The sequence below is a fragment of the Phyllobates terribilis genome, unplaced genomic scaffold (genome assembly GCF_046119375.1).
Source record: "Phyllobates terribilis strain yellow unplaced genomic scaffold, ASM4611937v1 Scaffold_2__4_contigs__length_985480577, whole genome shotgun sequence".
Taxonomy (NCBI): domain Eukaryota; kingdom Metazoa; phylum Chordata; class Amphibia; order Anura; family Dendrobatidae; genus Phyllobates; species Phyllobates terribilis.
This window is the reverse complement of record NW_027362762.1, coordinates 175,369,223-175,385,048: the sequence shown is the minus strand read 5'-3', so window position 1 is coordinate 175,385,048 and position 15,826 is coordinate 175,369,223. Positions and strand designations below refer to the sequence as shown.

The 15,826-nt window shown below is 42.4% G+C and overlaps 1 protein-coding gene across 2 annotated transcripts in view; it reads left to right on the top strand.

Annotated features, from left to right (window-relative positions):
• Positions 1-15,826, top strand: part of MARS1 (methionyl-tRNA synthetase 1) — a 50,271-nt gene that overhangs the window by 13,700 nt on the left and 20,745 nt on the right. For both annotated transcript variants that reach the window (XM_073663312.1, XM_073663314.1), the window contains exons 9-11: positions 8,147-8,350; positions 10,610-10,811; positions 11,203-11,277. In XM_073663312.1, the coding sequence (XP_073519413.1) occupies positions 8,147-8,350; positions 10,610-10,811; positions 11,203-11,277 (481 nt within the window). The remainder of the gene's footprint in view (positions 1-8,146; positions 8,351-10,609; positions 10,812-11,202; positions 11,278-15,826) is intronic.

Sequence of the window (15,826 nt, the reverse complement as noted above, 5' to 3'; positions counted from 1 at the left end):
ACAAAAAGCATCTGTCATTTTGGAGGACTTAGCACTTCTGCACATTACATAAAGGGCTTTGTTCTGCTGGAAATCCTCATGTTACAGATATTATTAGGCGACCCATCAGCAGAACAACCTGTCAGTAGCTAATCATTAGTGACAACTTCTTTTTTCAAATATTATATTAAAGGGTTTGTCCAGTTAAAACAAGTTATCTCCTATTGTCAATCAAGGTGTGGGAAAGACTTAGTGCAGGGAAAGGGAGCCCAGAGTCTAGCGAAAGGGGGGGTGGAGACCTTCTAGGCTGATCTAATATCACCCTGTTTCCACTAACATCCCTATATTGGTTCTTCACCAGTCACCACACGCGAACCTCATCCTGTCTTTCCCTGGGGTTTGACCCTGGCTAGGGAAGGGAGAGGAATGAGTGCTAGTCGATCCCCACTGACAACTAAAGAGAACAAGGGGGAACAAACAAGGGAAGATACCTTAGCTTTTAGTCAATTTCAGAGAAATGAACACTTGCTCTGAACTTTCACAAGGGGTAATGTGAGTATCGCTGGCACCGCCCTCTTTCAGACAGCAGGTATTTATACCCCCAGGCCAGGGTGTTAATTAGCAACAGGAAGGTAGCCGCTGGGTCCTAGAGAGACAGCCTCTAAGAAGGTGTCTGTAATGCCAAACGAAGAGATCTCCTGCAACCAACTGCAGGGCGACTGTCTGTCACTTCTGACACACCTGTGACACCTATCTTTTGAATAGGGGATAACTTGCTGATCGACGTTGGCCTGACCGCTTGAACCAAAACTAATCGACAGATCTGGGAATTTTTATCTAAGACGTGATCTTTTATCCTTATTACAAAATGGCTTAATGGGTTGGATTCCCGATCGGCGCTCCATTTATTCCCAACAGGACTGATAGAGAAAGCCAAGCACAGTGATAAGGAATGAATGCAGCACAGAACAAGCATTTGCAGTGCTGCACCATTGTAACAGGGGAAAAAAGTTCACCATTCTGCCGATTTGTGTGGGTAGCAGTAGCCGGACCCCCACAAATTAACAAATTATCACCTGACCTGGGGATAAATGATAATTTGTTTTAACCTCAGAGTCCCTTTTAAGTTTTGAATTTTAACCGTATAACTAAGTCTCAAGTTTGGCACACAGATTAGAAGACCTCACACAAGATATAACTAGTACAGTCATTACAGTACAAGTCTTCTGTGGTTTATCCTGATGAAGAAACAGGTGTGCTTTGAAAAGCGTTGATAAATAAAAAACGCATTTATACTTTCAATATTTTTGTGCTGCATTTTTCCTACTGGCAGCACAGCTCCACTTTCTCCAGCTACACATGAAATTACAGTAATGCAAAAAGACCAAACGATACTAAATCAAACCCTTTTCGAATCATTTTAAACGAAGAATAGCTAGAAAGAGTAGAAATGAAAGGGAATAATAGTAAAAGAAAAAAAAATGAGGAGGGATCTGCAGTTTATTGTCTCCTGCTGTCTTAAGCTAGCTGATTGCTAACCAGTTAAATTTATGTTAGATCTAAGCACATACTTCCCTACATATTGAGACATAGCTAAAAGGCAGCATTTATCATATTTCATCGAAGTACCATATTTTTTCAAAGTGCCGGTGCAGTTAGATATGGCAGTTGGACAGGGTAGGAGACAGGTAAGACATGCAAGACAATTAAACAAACTTGCTTCCAGGTCATCTGATTTGCAAATAGTATTCACCATTTGTATTTGTGCCATTTATGTTCTGGCTCCTCCAATCACTCACATCCACCGTTCTCTCACAAACTCAGCACATTTCATCCATATTAACCCCTGTCTCCTCTCTTCTCCTATGTACAGATCTCATGCTCTCTTTACAATGTTAAACCGCACAGACATTCCCACCATACAACAAAAGAAACGCTCTCACAAATCACTCAACCATCTGCTCACTTTTTTTCCTTCTTTTAGTCGCAGGTAATATTTCTCCTAATCCAGGACCTTCTTGTAATAATAAGACTATTTTTTTCCCTGCTACACTCAGAAACCCTGCTAATCTCATTAATATTCCTTGCATGCCTTCTGTCTCTTTTAATTGTGCCCTTTGGAATGTGCGGTCAGCATGTAATAAACTCTCCTACATTCATGACTTTTTCTTCTCAAATTTCCTTAACCTTGTGGCTCTCACTGAAACCTGGATCCAGCAGTCGGACACTACCGCCGCTGCTGCTCTCTCATATGGTGGCCTACACTTCTCTCATACCCCGAGACCTGACAACAGATCAGGTGGAGGTGTTGGTCTGCTCTTTTCAACAAAATGTACTTTTCACGTTATCCCCCCAGTACCCTCCTTTATCTTCCCTTCTTTTGAGACCCACACAGTCAGACTCTACCGGCCCTTCTCCCTACCAGTGGCGGTTGTGTCCCTTCCATCAGTTCCTGGATCTCTTTGCCATCTGACTTCCAAACTTTCTATCCTGCGACATCCCCACTGTCATCAAGGGGGACTTTAACATCACAATTGGCGATCCCCTCTCCCCATCTGACGCTCATCTTTTATCGCTAACTTACTCCTTCAGCCTTTCACAGCTTCTAACTCTCCTACACAGGAAGACGGGAATACTCTTGACCTGATCTTCACGCGGTTCTGCTCATTACATGACTTTACTAACCCTCCTCTTTCGCTCCCTGACCACAACCTTCTTTCATTCTCTGTCAAAAATTGTCACCCTGCTCAAGACGCTCTCATTTTCCACACTTATAGAAATATACGTGCCATTAACACCCAGAAATTTATGAAGATGTTGCAATCATCATTGGCCCCAATCTCCTCCCTCTCATGTCCTGACTCTGCACTGAAGCATTATAATAAAGCATTGCAATGCTCCCTGGATGAAGCCGCACCTCTTACACATAGAACAACTTGGCACACACAGCGCCAACCCTGGCACATGCTGCAAACACGTTTTCTCCAGTGGTGCTCCAGGTTTGCAGAACGGCTGTGGAGAAAATCTAATCTGGCCAAAGATTTCATCCATTATAAATGTGTGCTTAAAATATGCAACTCTGCCCTTCACTTCTCCAAACAAACCTACTTTAACAACCTCATCATCTCACTATCCAATAATCCTATACGCCTCTTTGACACTTTTCACTCTCTCCTTAATCAAACAGCACAGGCCCCGACCACTGACCTCAGCGCTGACGATCTGGCTAATTATTTCAAAGAAAAATTTGACCATATTCAACAGGAAATTTTCTCGCAATCCCCAAATGTTATGCATTCTCCTCCCTCCTACTTTGCATCTTGCTCACTTTCTGACTTTGAACCAGTCACTTAAAATGAAGTGATCAGGCTCCTTGCATCTTCTCGCCCTACCACCTGCACCAGTGACCCTATTCCCTCACATCTCCTTCAGTCCCTTTCCCCAGCTGTCACCACTCACCTAACTAAAATATTTAATCTCTCCCTCTTATCTGGTATTTTTCCCTCCTCTTTTAAACATGCCAGCATACATCCATTACTTAAAAAAACGATCCCTCGACCACAGCTGCGCTGCTAACTATAGACCTGTTTCCAATCTTCCCTTATCTCTAAACTACTGGAACGCTTGGTCCACTCCCGTATAATCCGCTTTCTTTCAAATAACTCTTTTCTTGACCCTTTTACAATCTGGTTTCCGCTCTTTACATTCTACTGAAACTGCCCTCACTAAAGTCTCTAATGATCTATTAACAGCTAAATCTAATGGTCACTACTCCCTGCTGATTCTCCTAGATCTCTGCAGCATTTGACACTGGATCTCCAGCTTCTCCTCACTATGCTCCGCTCTATTGGCCTCAAGGACACTGTTCTCTCCTGCTTCTCCTCCTACCTCTCTGACCACTCCTTTACTGTGTAATTTGTTGGCTCCTCTTCCTCTCCCTTTCACCTTACTGTTGGGGTTCCTCAAGGATCAGTCCTAGGCCCCCTCCTTTTCTCCTTGTACACTGCTCCTATTGGACAAACAATCAGTAAATTTGGTTTTCAGTACCATCTCTATGCTGATGACACCATGTTGTACACCTCTTCTCCGGACATCACCCCTGCATTATTACAAAATACCAGTGAGTGTCTTTCTACTATCTCTAACATTATGTCCTCCCTGTATCTAAAACTGAATCTGTCAAAAACTGAACTACTTTTGTTTCCTCCCTCCACTAACCTACCTGTGCCCGATATTGCCATTGCCGTGTGTGGTTCCACCATTACGCCCCAGCAACATACCCACTGTCTCGGGGTTATACTTGATTCAGATCTTTCCTTTACTCCTCACATCCAATCACTCGCTCGCTCATGTCATCTACACATCAAAAACATCTCTAGAATTGAAACATTTCTTACCTTTGACTCGGCAAAAACTCTTACTGTAGCTCTTATTCATTCTCATCTGGACTATCGCAACTCTTTACTAATCGGTCTCCCTCTTACTAAACTCTCCCCTCTCCAATCCGTCCTGAACGCAGCAGCCAGGATCATATTCCTCACCAACCGCTACACTGATGCCTCTTCCCTGTGCCAGTCATTGCACTGGTTGCCCACCCAATACAGAGTTCAATATAAACTTATCACTCTCACCCACAAAGCTCTCCATGGTTCAGCACCGCTCTACATCTCCTCCCTTCTCTCAGTCTACCACCCTACCAATTCCCTCCGTTCTGCTAATGACTTAAAGCTAAAATCCTCCTTAATCCGAACCTCCCACTCCCGTCTCCAAGATTTCTCTCATGCTGTGGCGATTCTTTGGAATGCACTACCCAGGACATTTCGATTAATTCCCAAAGCCCACAGTTTTAAGCATGCCCTAAAAAAACATTTCTTTACACTGGCCTATGGCCTCAAAATACTTATCTAACTATTCTAGTTTGGCCCATGTAAAAGTTTTCTTCAAAATCATGTTCATACCATCCATGCACTGATTAGCCTCTGTTTGGACTGTACACATACTGGCAGGCGACCAGTTCATGTATTTCTATGTACTTAACCGATTTAGTATTTTATGGCTGTATTAGGCTGCGTGCCCACATTGCGTATTACAAGCGTATATGCTGCGGAATTTCCGCAGCGTAAACGCTTGTAAAACGCATGTATATCCGCACCCCATGGTCCCCAATGGCATTCCGCAATGTCAATGCCCATGCTGCGGATTTTTCCGCAGCGTATATGCTGCGGTCAAAAATCCGCAGCATGTTCATTAATTTTGCGTTTCCGCATGCGGAATCAATGTGCGGATGGTACCCAAGTCTGGAGGAGAGGAGACTCTCATCCAGACCTGGGTACCAAAGAACCTGTAAAAAAAAGAATAAAATAAAGTTTATACTTATCTTCTGATGTTTTCCCTCCATCGCGCTGTTGTGTGAAGGACCTGCCACGTCATTGAGTCATGTGACCCATCACATGACTCAATGACGTCACCGCAGGTCCTGCACACAACAGCGTGAGCAGCTCAAGACTCCGGACGGGGCAGAGAATGCATCGGTAGGTGAGTATAAACTTTATTTTTTTATTTTTTACCATTGTGATTCTTTTTTTTTAACTATTACTTGGTCACACTATATAAATCCATGCCGGTTGCATGGATTTATATAGTGTGAACAAGTTGTCAAGCACTTTTCCAAGTGATGCTTAAATCACTTAGAGAAGTGCTTGATAACCCGCATGCGGAAATGCATGCAAAGACGCCTCACAAACGCTTCTACCTGGCGGGAAAACCGCATGTAAAATCCGCATGCGATTTTCCCGCCAGGGAGAAGTGTAAAAAATATGCGTCAGTTCCGCAACGTGGGCACATAGCCTTATACAATATATGTACATTTTACCTTTTGTGTCTCCCCTATTTCCCCATAGACTGTAAGCTTGCGAGAAGGGCCCTCACTCCTTTTGATATCTGAGTTATGCTTATTCTGTAACGTCTTTTATTGTCTGTATAAGTCCCCCCTAAAATTGTAAAGTGCTGCGGAATATGTTGGCGCTATAGAAATAAAAATTATTATAAGAGAAGGTACATGGGAAATGAGAAGTCAGGAGGCCGATGTTTGAGTGCTACGATACATTGATTGGTTATCCAAGGGACTGACTAGCGCTAGGCAGTTGTGGGTGTGCAAGAATTGTCCAAAGCAGACAATATCTTTAACATTTTGATATTTATTTGTTGCATTGGAGTCTAATTGGATAATATGTAACCAGCTGACTAGTAATTCACATTATTCCCTGGACCAAATTAGCTTTTTTCCTAAGAACACTGAATCAGATTAATATATTATGTAACGTTGCACGCTTTCCTGTACATCATGGAGAGCATACATTAATGTAAGCCACAGTCTATGTCTTATGACCTACAGAACCACCTTGTGAGACTTCTTTCAGGGTTTTCCTCATTTGATGTAAAGATGGTGACTTTAGCTTAAAGAAGTTATCCATTACTAGGACAACCCCTTCTCATGCCCCACGCTTGGCCCCGATAAAATAAAAAAAAGCTTCTACTCTCCTCCCGTGTCGGCGCTCACTCTCCCCCGGGGCTCTTGTGCGGTTTTTGTGACATGTGAGCCCGAGGCCCAACCAGCACTGGCGTCACTATCCATGCCATCAGACGTATTGAGCATCAACAGGGGGCTGGAACGGCGCCGGCACGGGAGGTGAGTATAAGCTTTTTATTTTATTGGCGCAAAACATTTAAATCAAGAATAGGTTGTCCTAGTAGTGGACAACCCCTGTAAGACTCAGACACATTGCAGCTGCAGTGTGTTTTCTTTTCCTAATCGCAGGAAAACCTCCAAAGTTTTTTGCCACAATTTTTGAAAATGATAAAAAGTTGCGAATGTTTAAAAAAGAAAAAACGCCCTGCAGCCACAACGTTTGAAGGCAGCCTAATGCATTGATGCAGATTGTTTTAATTAACTTTTGGTATTCACTTCAGTAATTGGCGGTCTTATATTTTCACCACCTGACTAATGTTTTATCCTATAATCTAACGTTTTGACTGTCTATTTCATCACTTCCTCTTGCAAAACGCAATATTGTGCCATCCCACAGTCAGCAATTTTTACTGTATATCCTCACTGGTGTTATTTGGAAGTCATGAAGTCTTTAGATATCCTTTTTGTTTGATGGCTTAAAGGGGTATTCTCAGACTTTGAAAGTTCATCTCCATAGGATAGGGATTCATTATTAATCAAAAGGAGCCCTACTGTTGGGACCCACATTAATCCCAAGAACGGGGCTTTTGGTTCTAAGAATTGGGCTCTGCAGAGCCCCATGTTGAATGTGGAGGAGATTTGCATGCTCGATGTCCACTCCATTCAATGTCAATGGGATTGTAAGAAATATCTGAGCACTGTACTCGGCTTTCTCAATGTGTTCTCGTGATTGTTTGGGGCCTCACGGCTGTAAGTTATCATCGATCCTATAGACATGGGATAATTTTGAATTTGAGGAATACCCTATTAAAGAGGAACGGTCACCAGAGCAAAAGTGGCCAATTTTAGCTCCAAACTCATTCTTGTGTGTCTTTAGGCTGCGTTGCATACTGACCCTGTGTGCAACACCCCCTTAAAAATTTGCATATTGGGCACACTTAATAAAAAATCCATATTTCTCTTGAACCATAATCCGAATTAAACAAAACTGAATTCTCAGGGGAGCAGCAGAAATAAAATAAGAGCAAAAACTGGTCTTTTTTTTTTTTTTGTTCCTGCTACTCCCCTGAGAATTCTGTTTTTTTAATTGCCTCATGGTTTCAGAGATATTGTTTTTTTTTCAATTTGGTGTTAGTTTGCATGGTCTTTACCAAGGGGGCGTTGCTCACAGGGTAATAATGCAGAGCAGCCTAAAGACGCACCCCCAGTTAATCTTGGCATTTACACCCCCTTGGAAATATAATAAAAAATTAGCACTAAATAAAAATAACTTTGGTAGCGCATGGTGAATTTTAAAAAGACAAAAAACTGAATACTCCAGGGAGGAGCGGGAAAAATAACCAGAACAAAAACTGGACACTTTTCAAGTGGAGACAGGTCCTCTTTAAAGAGTAAACCTTTCCTGTTGCTAATTAGGTCCTTATTTTTGCTATTTCCTCTATGTTCATGTATGGTTCTCTTTCGGTTCCGATCTTTTAGGTACTGCAGGCTACGGAATTGGAACACCCTCTATGTCTGTGGGACAGATGAATATGGAACAGCCACAGAAACCAAAGCGATGGAGGAAGGGCTAACCCCACAGCAGATCTGCGACAAGTACAATGCTGTACACACCGCGATATACAAGTGGTTTGATATTTCCTTTGATTATTTTGGAAGAACTACTACTGCACAACAAACCACGTAAGCAATACATTGTTATACCATCTCCAACCTTAATTCCTACAACAAAAATGGAAGAATCTCCCACTTTTTCCCTTTACCCCTAAATAAACCCTTTTTTTCTAGCTTCCACGTATGCTAAAATACACATGTTAGCCTAGTAGTTTAAGGGTAATAGTATTCCTGTGGGGGAGGTGGGGACAAGGGCTGTGAAACAAGTAATGGCTTCTTGTTTTACAGTTAGACGCTGCGATAGCGGAGATTGAAGCTGAGTGCTGGCGCTGCCCTCGCCTCTCCCACGGCTTTTATCACTATGGATCCAGCACATATTCATAGAGCTGCAATGCAAGAAACTTAAGCAAGTAACAGCAGTTCTGCGCCTGATGACATCCTGTTCTCGTTGGGGTGATAGCTGCTGTAGGGAAGTGAGTGCAGCCCCAGCCTCCTGTGTTAGACTCCTCTCAAACGAAACATCACAGGAAGTGCAGTAAAAAAAAAAAAAAACTTTAGGTATTTGATAGGGAGGGGATGGGTAAGTTATTTCATAGTCAAGTTAATTACAAAATCAGAAAGGGTGTGAAGATGGATATGTAGAAAGGACATATTAGGTACCGGATTGCCCCTGTAATATTGTTTACCGTGGTGGTAAAGGATGACTATAGGTTAATATCTATTATCCTTGGAAGGCCAGCATGAATAATTAAGAAATTATATATTTGTATGCTGTAGGATGGGGGGGTGGGATTTAGGGCAGAAAAGTGAACCTTTATTTAATAGAAGTAGGTCCCGCACTCATGTAGGGGTCTGAGCTCTTGTTTTACTCATTCAGAGCTCCACATCCCGTTTCCCTTATCATTCAGGTAAATCCTAAACCTCTACCTGCAGCTTCCATTAGAAGAAGATGACTACATAGGGATCATCAAAGTCCATAATAAATCAGTATTGATTTAATTCGATTATTTTCATATAAAGAGTACCTGTCACCACAGTTCCACCTCCCCGAAGTTGAGTAATGCATAATTGACATAAAATAGAATGTGACATTGCATTCCCCTGCTTTGAGCCCTCACGCAGCCTATAACACTTGCTAATAACGGAGTCTTAGCAGTCCATTCTTCTCATTCACTGAGCTTAGGAGTCCATGGTTTAGCATGCATTACATGAACCTTTTGTAGGATTATTTTAGGGTATAGTGTTGAGGCAGTGTTGACAGATTAACGCCTCATTCAGACATGCGTTTCTTTGCAGATGAGGAAAAACTGCTAATTATCATTTATTTTGGGTCTGTGTGTACTTTTTACCATCAGGCATCCATTTTTTTGCATCCAAAAAAATACATGTTCCAAGCTTCTCCTACCCATTAAACAAAAAAATGGAAAGCACTTGGATGTTATTTAAGGGCAAATCATTTTTTACACAGAGCTGTTCACATGAATGGGTGAGTTTGATCGATCAGCAAATCATATCAAAAATGGTCGTTTGCATTTTGTGTGCTGACAATCAGTCCTCAAAAAAAAAGAAAAATCAAAAGACGGATATGTGAACATGCCCATACAATGTGTGCGTGATGTATCCATGTTTAACACAACATGTAGGTGAGATGCGGACGTGTGGGTGAGGAGTAAGGCTACGTTCCCACAATGAACTTTTGGTAAGTTTTTGAAGTGCAGAAAATCTGCAACCATTAAGTAAAATAGGCTACTTGCATTTTTTCGAAGAAGTGCAGGGTAAAAAAAATCACCAAAAACTCATCGTGGGAACGTAGCCTAACTTGGAGTTTGCCCCAGAGCTGTTCAGAGCGGAGGATATAGAGTATTAGAGCTACCCCTAAGTTTGGCTACTGCTAGGCCTCCTATCTACAAGTGGTTTATGGCTTATCTTGGGCTTTGCCATAAATACTAAAGATAGAAATATCTTTATGATTTTATAATCTGTAGAATGCTGTGTAATGGTGACTATACTGTCATTATCATCTGTGCATCAGACTAGGTGATCCTGTACCTGGTTCTAGATCCCTCTGCACCTTTACACTTCTTGATTTGTGATTGACAGTGAATCTTTGCATATTTTTTATGACATCTGCTGCGTATTTGAATAATCTGGTGAATTTGAATAATCTGGTGATATGTTTAGTTTCTAAATGACATATAAATGGAACTATTCTGGTGGAAATTTAGCCGATTTTATGGGGAACAGGCTGAATTACTGCACCATTCAGAAACTCTCCAGATTCAGGTGTTCCAGAGTTTTGGGATATTCTGACTTTGTCATCTGTTGTAGAATTGCTCAGGACATCTTCAACCGACTGCTGCAAAGAGACTTCTTGCTGAAAGATACGGTGGAGCAGCTCCGATGTGAGACCTGTCAGAGATTCCTTGCAGACCGCTTTGTAGAAGGAACCTGTCCATTCTGCAATTACGACGAAGCCAGAGGGGACCAATGTGACAAGTGTGGCAAGCTCATAAACGCTGTAGAATTAAAGGTACTATCACATTAGTCTGTACAGGTAGAAGTAATCCTAGTCATCGGTATTGTAAAGCTACTGCGCCATAACAGACTGCAAGAACTGTGGAAGCCGGAACTAGAATAATCTCCTGCTGATAAAACACTGATTTTATTGAAACAGCAACACACAGCCCAGTAAGTGACACATCACTGCAATCAGGTTCTCTGTCCCTACCTCATGCTACTTTCAGATTACATAGCAAAAACCTGCTGACAGATTCCCTTTAATGGTAATTAGGGTCGGCCCTGCTATAGCAAAGAACTTGCAAAAACTGCAATGGCCAATAAAAAATGTAAAAAATTATTAGTTTCCAGTGTTTTTTTTTAATAGATTCCTTTAATAACCTTTTTGCTTTTTTTTAATACAGAAACCTCAGTGCAAAGTTTGTAAAAAGTCTCCAGTAGTGAAATCATCTCAACATCTCTTTCTGGATCTGCCAAAGGTGCGTCATTAATCATTGGACATTATGTTTGCTGACATACTCGTGGCTAAGCGATTGTTACTGCTTTTATATATTTCTTTTATTTCTCTTTATAAGGCGCCAACATATTTTGCAGCACTGTTCAAAATATATTACAAATGGCCCCAGTCCCTGCTTTCAGTCTCGCTTTTCTATCTCAGACTTCACTTTGGGGCCAATTTCAAAAGATGACAATTAACCTCTTACTGATATATGACGTACTGGTATGTCATATGCCGGCTCCTGACTTTGATGCGGGCACGCATGCTGAGCCTGCATCTTTCCCGGCACATGACAGCTGATTTAATCAGCCATTATCTGCCTGTTAATGAGTTAAATCCTGCATTTAACACAAGCTGGCAGGGGGGGTGCATCATTCCATGTGCCCATTACGTGATCGCAAGGCGCCGATGGGTTGTCATGACAGCGGGGGATCTGCTGAAGAACCCCATCATTATGATCCTCCTGTGAAATCCAGCGTTTAGCACTGCAATGTATCGCACAAGCAATCAGACGATCGCAGCTTTAAGTCCCCTAAGGGGACTATTAAATACAATTTTAAAAAAAAGTTTTTAAAAATGTGAAAAAAGACACACAGGTTCAAATCACCCCCTTTTGCCTCGTTAAAAATAAAACAATTAAAAAAAAGTAAAAAATACACATATTTAGTATTACTGCATTCAGAAATGTCTGATCTATCAAAATATAAATTAATACGATCAGTAAACGGCGTAATGAGAATAAAATAGAATTATTTTTTTTGGCCGCTTCAACACTAATAAAATGCAATAAGAGGAGATCAAAACTTCATATCTACCCCAAAATTATATCAGTAAAAACATTAGCTCAGGGCACAAAAAATATGCCCTCACCCAGCTCCATATCCCAAAAAATGAAGTCTTGGAAAATGGCAACACAAGAAAGTTGTTTTTTTACGAATTTGCAAAAAAATGTTCACCACTTAACCCCTTTAACGACACACGTCGGATTCCCTCCCTTTAGTGCGGGCTCCGGGGCTGAGCCCGCACCTTTCCGGGCACATGACAGCTGATCTGTACAGCTGTCACGTGCCTCTAACAGCCGCGGGTGGAATTGCGATCCACCCACTGCTGTTAACTAGTTAAATGCTGCTGTCAATCTCTGACAGCGGCATTTAACTCGCGCTTACCGGAAGCGCGTCACTAACCCCGCCCATCGGCGACCCCATCACTTGATCGCAGGTCGCCGATGGTTTGGCATGACAACCTGGGGTCTGCAGGAGACCCCTGCTGTTCTCATTGCCAGATTGCTATGAGCGCCATCCAGTGGTCAAAGCTCATAGCAAGTGAGCATTTCTGCTACACACAGGCAATCAGACAATTGCAGCTTCTAGTCTCCGATGGAGACTATTGAAGCATGCAAAAAGTAAAAAAAAAATGTTTTTAAAAATATATAAAAGTTTAAATCACCCCCCCTTTCGCCCCATTCAAAATAAAACAATAAAAAAATCACATCACATATTTGGTATCGCCGCTTTCAGAATTGCTCGATCTATCAATATAAAAAAAGAATTAATCCGATCAGTAAACGGCGTAACGAGAAAAAAAAATTCAAAACACCTGAATTATGTTTTCTTGGTCGCCAGGTGATCAAAAGATTGTATCTACCCCAGAATGATATCAATAAAAACATCAGCTCGGCGTGCAAAAAATAAGCCCTCACCCATCCCCAGATCCCGAAAAATGGAGACGCTACGGGTCTTGGAAAATGGCGCCTTTTTTTTTTTTAACAAACTTTGGTTTTTTTTTCACCACTTGAATATAAAAGAACCTATACTTGTTTTGTATCTGCAAACTCATAATGACTTGGAGAATCATAATGGCGGGTCAGTTTTGGTATTTAGTGAACATGGTAAAAAAAAATCAACTATGGAATTGCACTTTTTTTTTTGCAATATCACCGTACTCCAGTACACTATACACCGTTTTCCAGTACACTATATGGTAACACCAATGGTGTCATTCAAAAGTACAACTTGTCCCACAAAAAATAAGCCCTCACATGGCCATATTGCCCGAAAAGTAAAAAAGTTATGGCTCTGGGAAGAAGGGGAACCAAAAACGGAAAATGGACCGATCGTGAAGGGGTTAAATGATTAAAAAAAATAAAAAATCTTGGTAGCCTATGAAGGCTACGAGAAAGAGAAATTTTATGGTGAGTAGCAAAAATCTTAATTTCTCAATCGCTTCCTTGTTTCTGAGGTGGGAATAACAAAAATCATACTGTTACCACCAAAAGATTTGCTCCTGCTTAGGCTGCTACCTGAGCAACTGCTGCACAGCACCTTCCCACTAAGGCATGCGTCTGCCGAAGGGAAGGTATAGACTCGGTAAAACCTAGAAAAAGGGGTGAACCATTGAACAAGTAAACGCCTCACAGAGTGGCAGGACAGATGCCTGGTGACGGATGGGCCAGGAGGCCCTCGCAGCCTGCATAGAGTGCGTCCTAACCCTGAATGGGGGAGATCTGGCCTTCGCCCTACGTGCTTCTACAATGGTCGACTGAATCCAGCGAGCAGTGATCTCCTTAAAGGTGGCCAGGCCTCTGTGTGGGCCTTCCAGTATGGCGAACAAGGAAAAAGAACATCTGAATGGAGCGATGGCTGACAAGTAGCGCCCCATGACTCTGACGACGTCCTACTTGTGCAAAGCTCTCTTAGTAGGAAGGTAAGACAATGTCCTCGTTAAGGTGGAAAGCCGAAACCACCTTGAGGAAAATAGAGACTAGTGAGAGGGAACCACAAGTGCTTGGCTGGGACCCAGACGCTCGGATGCCCCAAACAAAAAATGCCGCAATGCTGAAAAACGACCACAGGGAAACCAACACAACACAGGGATGCAGCAGGGGACATGCCTAACTGTTCTGAAGAAGCTTGATCCTGTGGCTAGGTTTCGGGGAGTCTAGACTCCATGTTCTGCTCTGTGCAATCACGTCACACTATGGTATGCAGGACAAACCGCCCCAGGTACCTGATGGCTAACTGCTTCAAGGTACACAGTTCTGCCATACCGACATGAGAGGATACAAGCTGACAAGTAAAGGCTGTTCTCTCCATCGCTGTGTGGGGGGAAACAGAGCGGCATCATCTTGCTTTGTTACCCATCCTAATAACAATCCCGGATCTAAAACTCAAAAAGAGAGAAGGTTAGCACCTAACCAAGCCTCAGGCAGTTCTGACACACAAGCACTTGTCTGCCTCTGAATGACACTAAGCTAATCTAGGAAGGCCTGCTGCTAGAAGGCTAGGTATACAGTCATGGCCAAAAGTTTTGAGAATGACACCAAAATTATATTTTCACATGATCTGCTGGCCTCTGGTTTTTATTAATGTTTGTCTGATGTTTATATCACATACAGAAATATAATTGCAATCATATTATGAGTACCAATAGGTTATATTGACAGTTAGAATGAGTTCATGCAGCAAGTCAATATTTGCAGTGTTGCCCCTTCTTCTTCAAGACCTCTGTAATTCTCCCTGGCATGCTCTCAATCAACTTTTGGACCAAATCCTGACTGATAGCAGTCCATTCTTGCATAATCAATGCTTGCATTTTGCCAGAATTTGTTGGTTTTTGTTTGTCCACCCGTCTCTTGATGATTGACCACAAGTTCTCAATGGGATTAAAATCTGGGGAGTTTCCAGACCATGGACCCAAAATCTCTGTTTTGTTCCATGAGCCATTTAGTTATCACCTTTGCTTTATGGCAAGGTGCTCCATCATGCTGGAAAAGGCATTGTTGGGCGCCAAACTGCTCTTGGACGGTTGGGAGAAGTTGCTCTTGGAGGACATTCTGGTACCATTCTTTATTCATGGCTGTGTTTTTAGGCAAGACTGTGAGTGAGCCGATTCCCTTGGCTGAGAAGCAACCCCACACATGAATGGTTTCAGGATGCTTTACAGTTGGCATGAGACAAGACTGGTGGTAGTGCTCACCTCTTCTTCTCCGAATAAGCTGTTTTCCAGATGTCCCAAACAATCGAAAAGGGGATTCATCAGAGAAAATGACTTTGCCCCAGTCCTCAGCAGTCCACTCCCTGTACCTTTTGCAGAATATCAGTCGGTCCCTGATGTTTTTTTCTGGAGAGAAGTGGCTTCTTTGCTGCCCTCCTTGAAACCAGCCCTTGCTCAAAGAGTCTCCGCCTCACAGTGCGTGCAGAAGCACTCACACCAGCCTGCTGCCATTCCTGAGCAAGCTCGGCACTGCTGGTAGTCCGATCCCGCAGCTGAAACAGTTTTAAGATACGGTCCTGGCGCTTGCTGGTCTTTCTTGGGCGCCCTGGAGCCTTTTTGACAACAATGGAAGCTCTCTCCTTGAAGTTCTTGATGATGCGATAGATTGTTGACTGAGGTGCAATCTTTGTAGCTGCGATACTCTTCCCTGTTAGGCCATTTTTGTGCAGTGCAATGATGGCTGCACGTGTTTCTTTAGAGATAACCATGGTTAACTGAAGAGAAACAATGATACCAAGAACCAGCCTCCTTTTAAA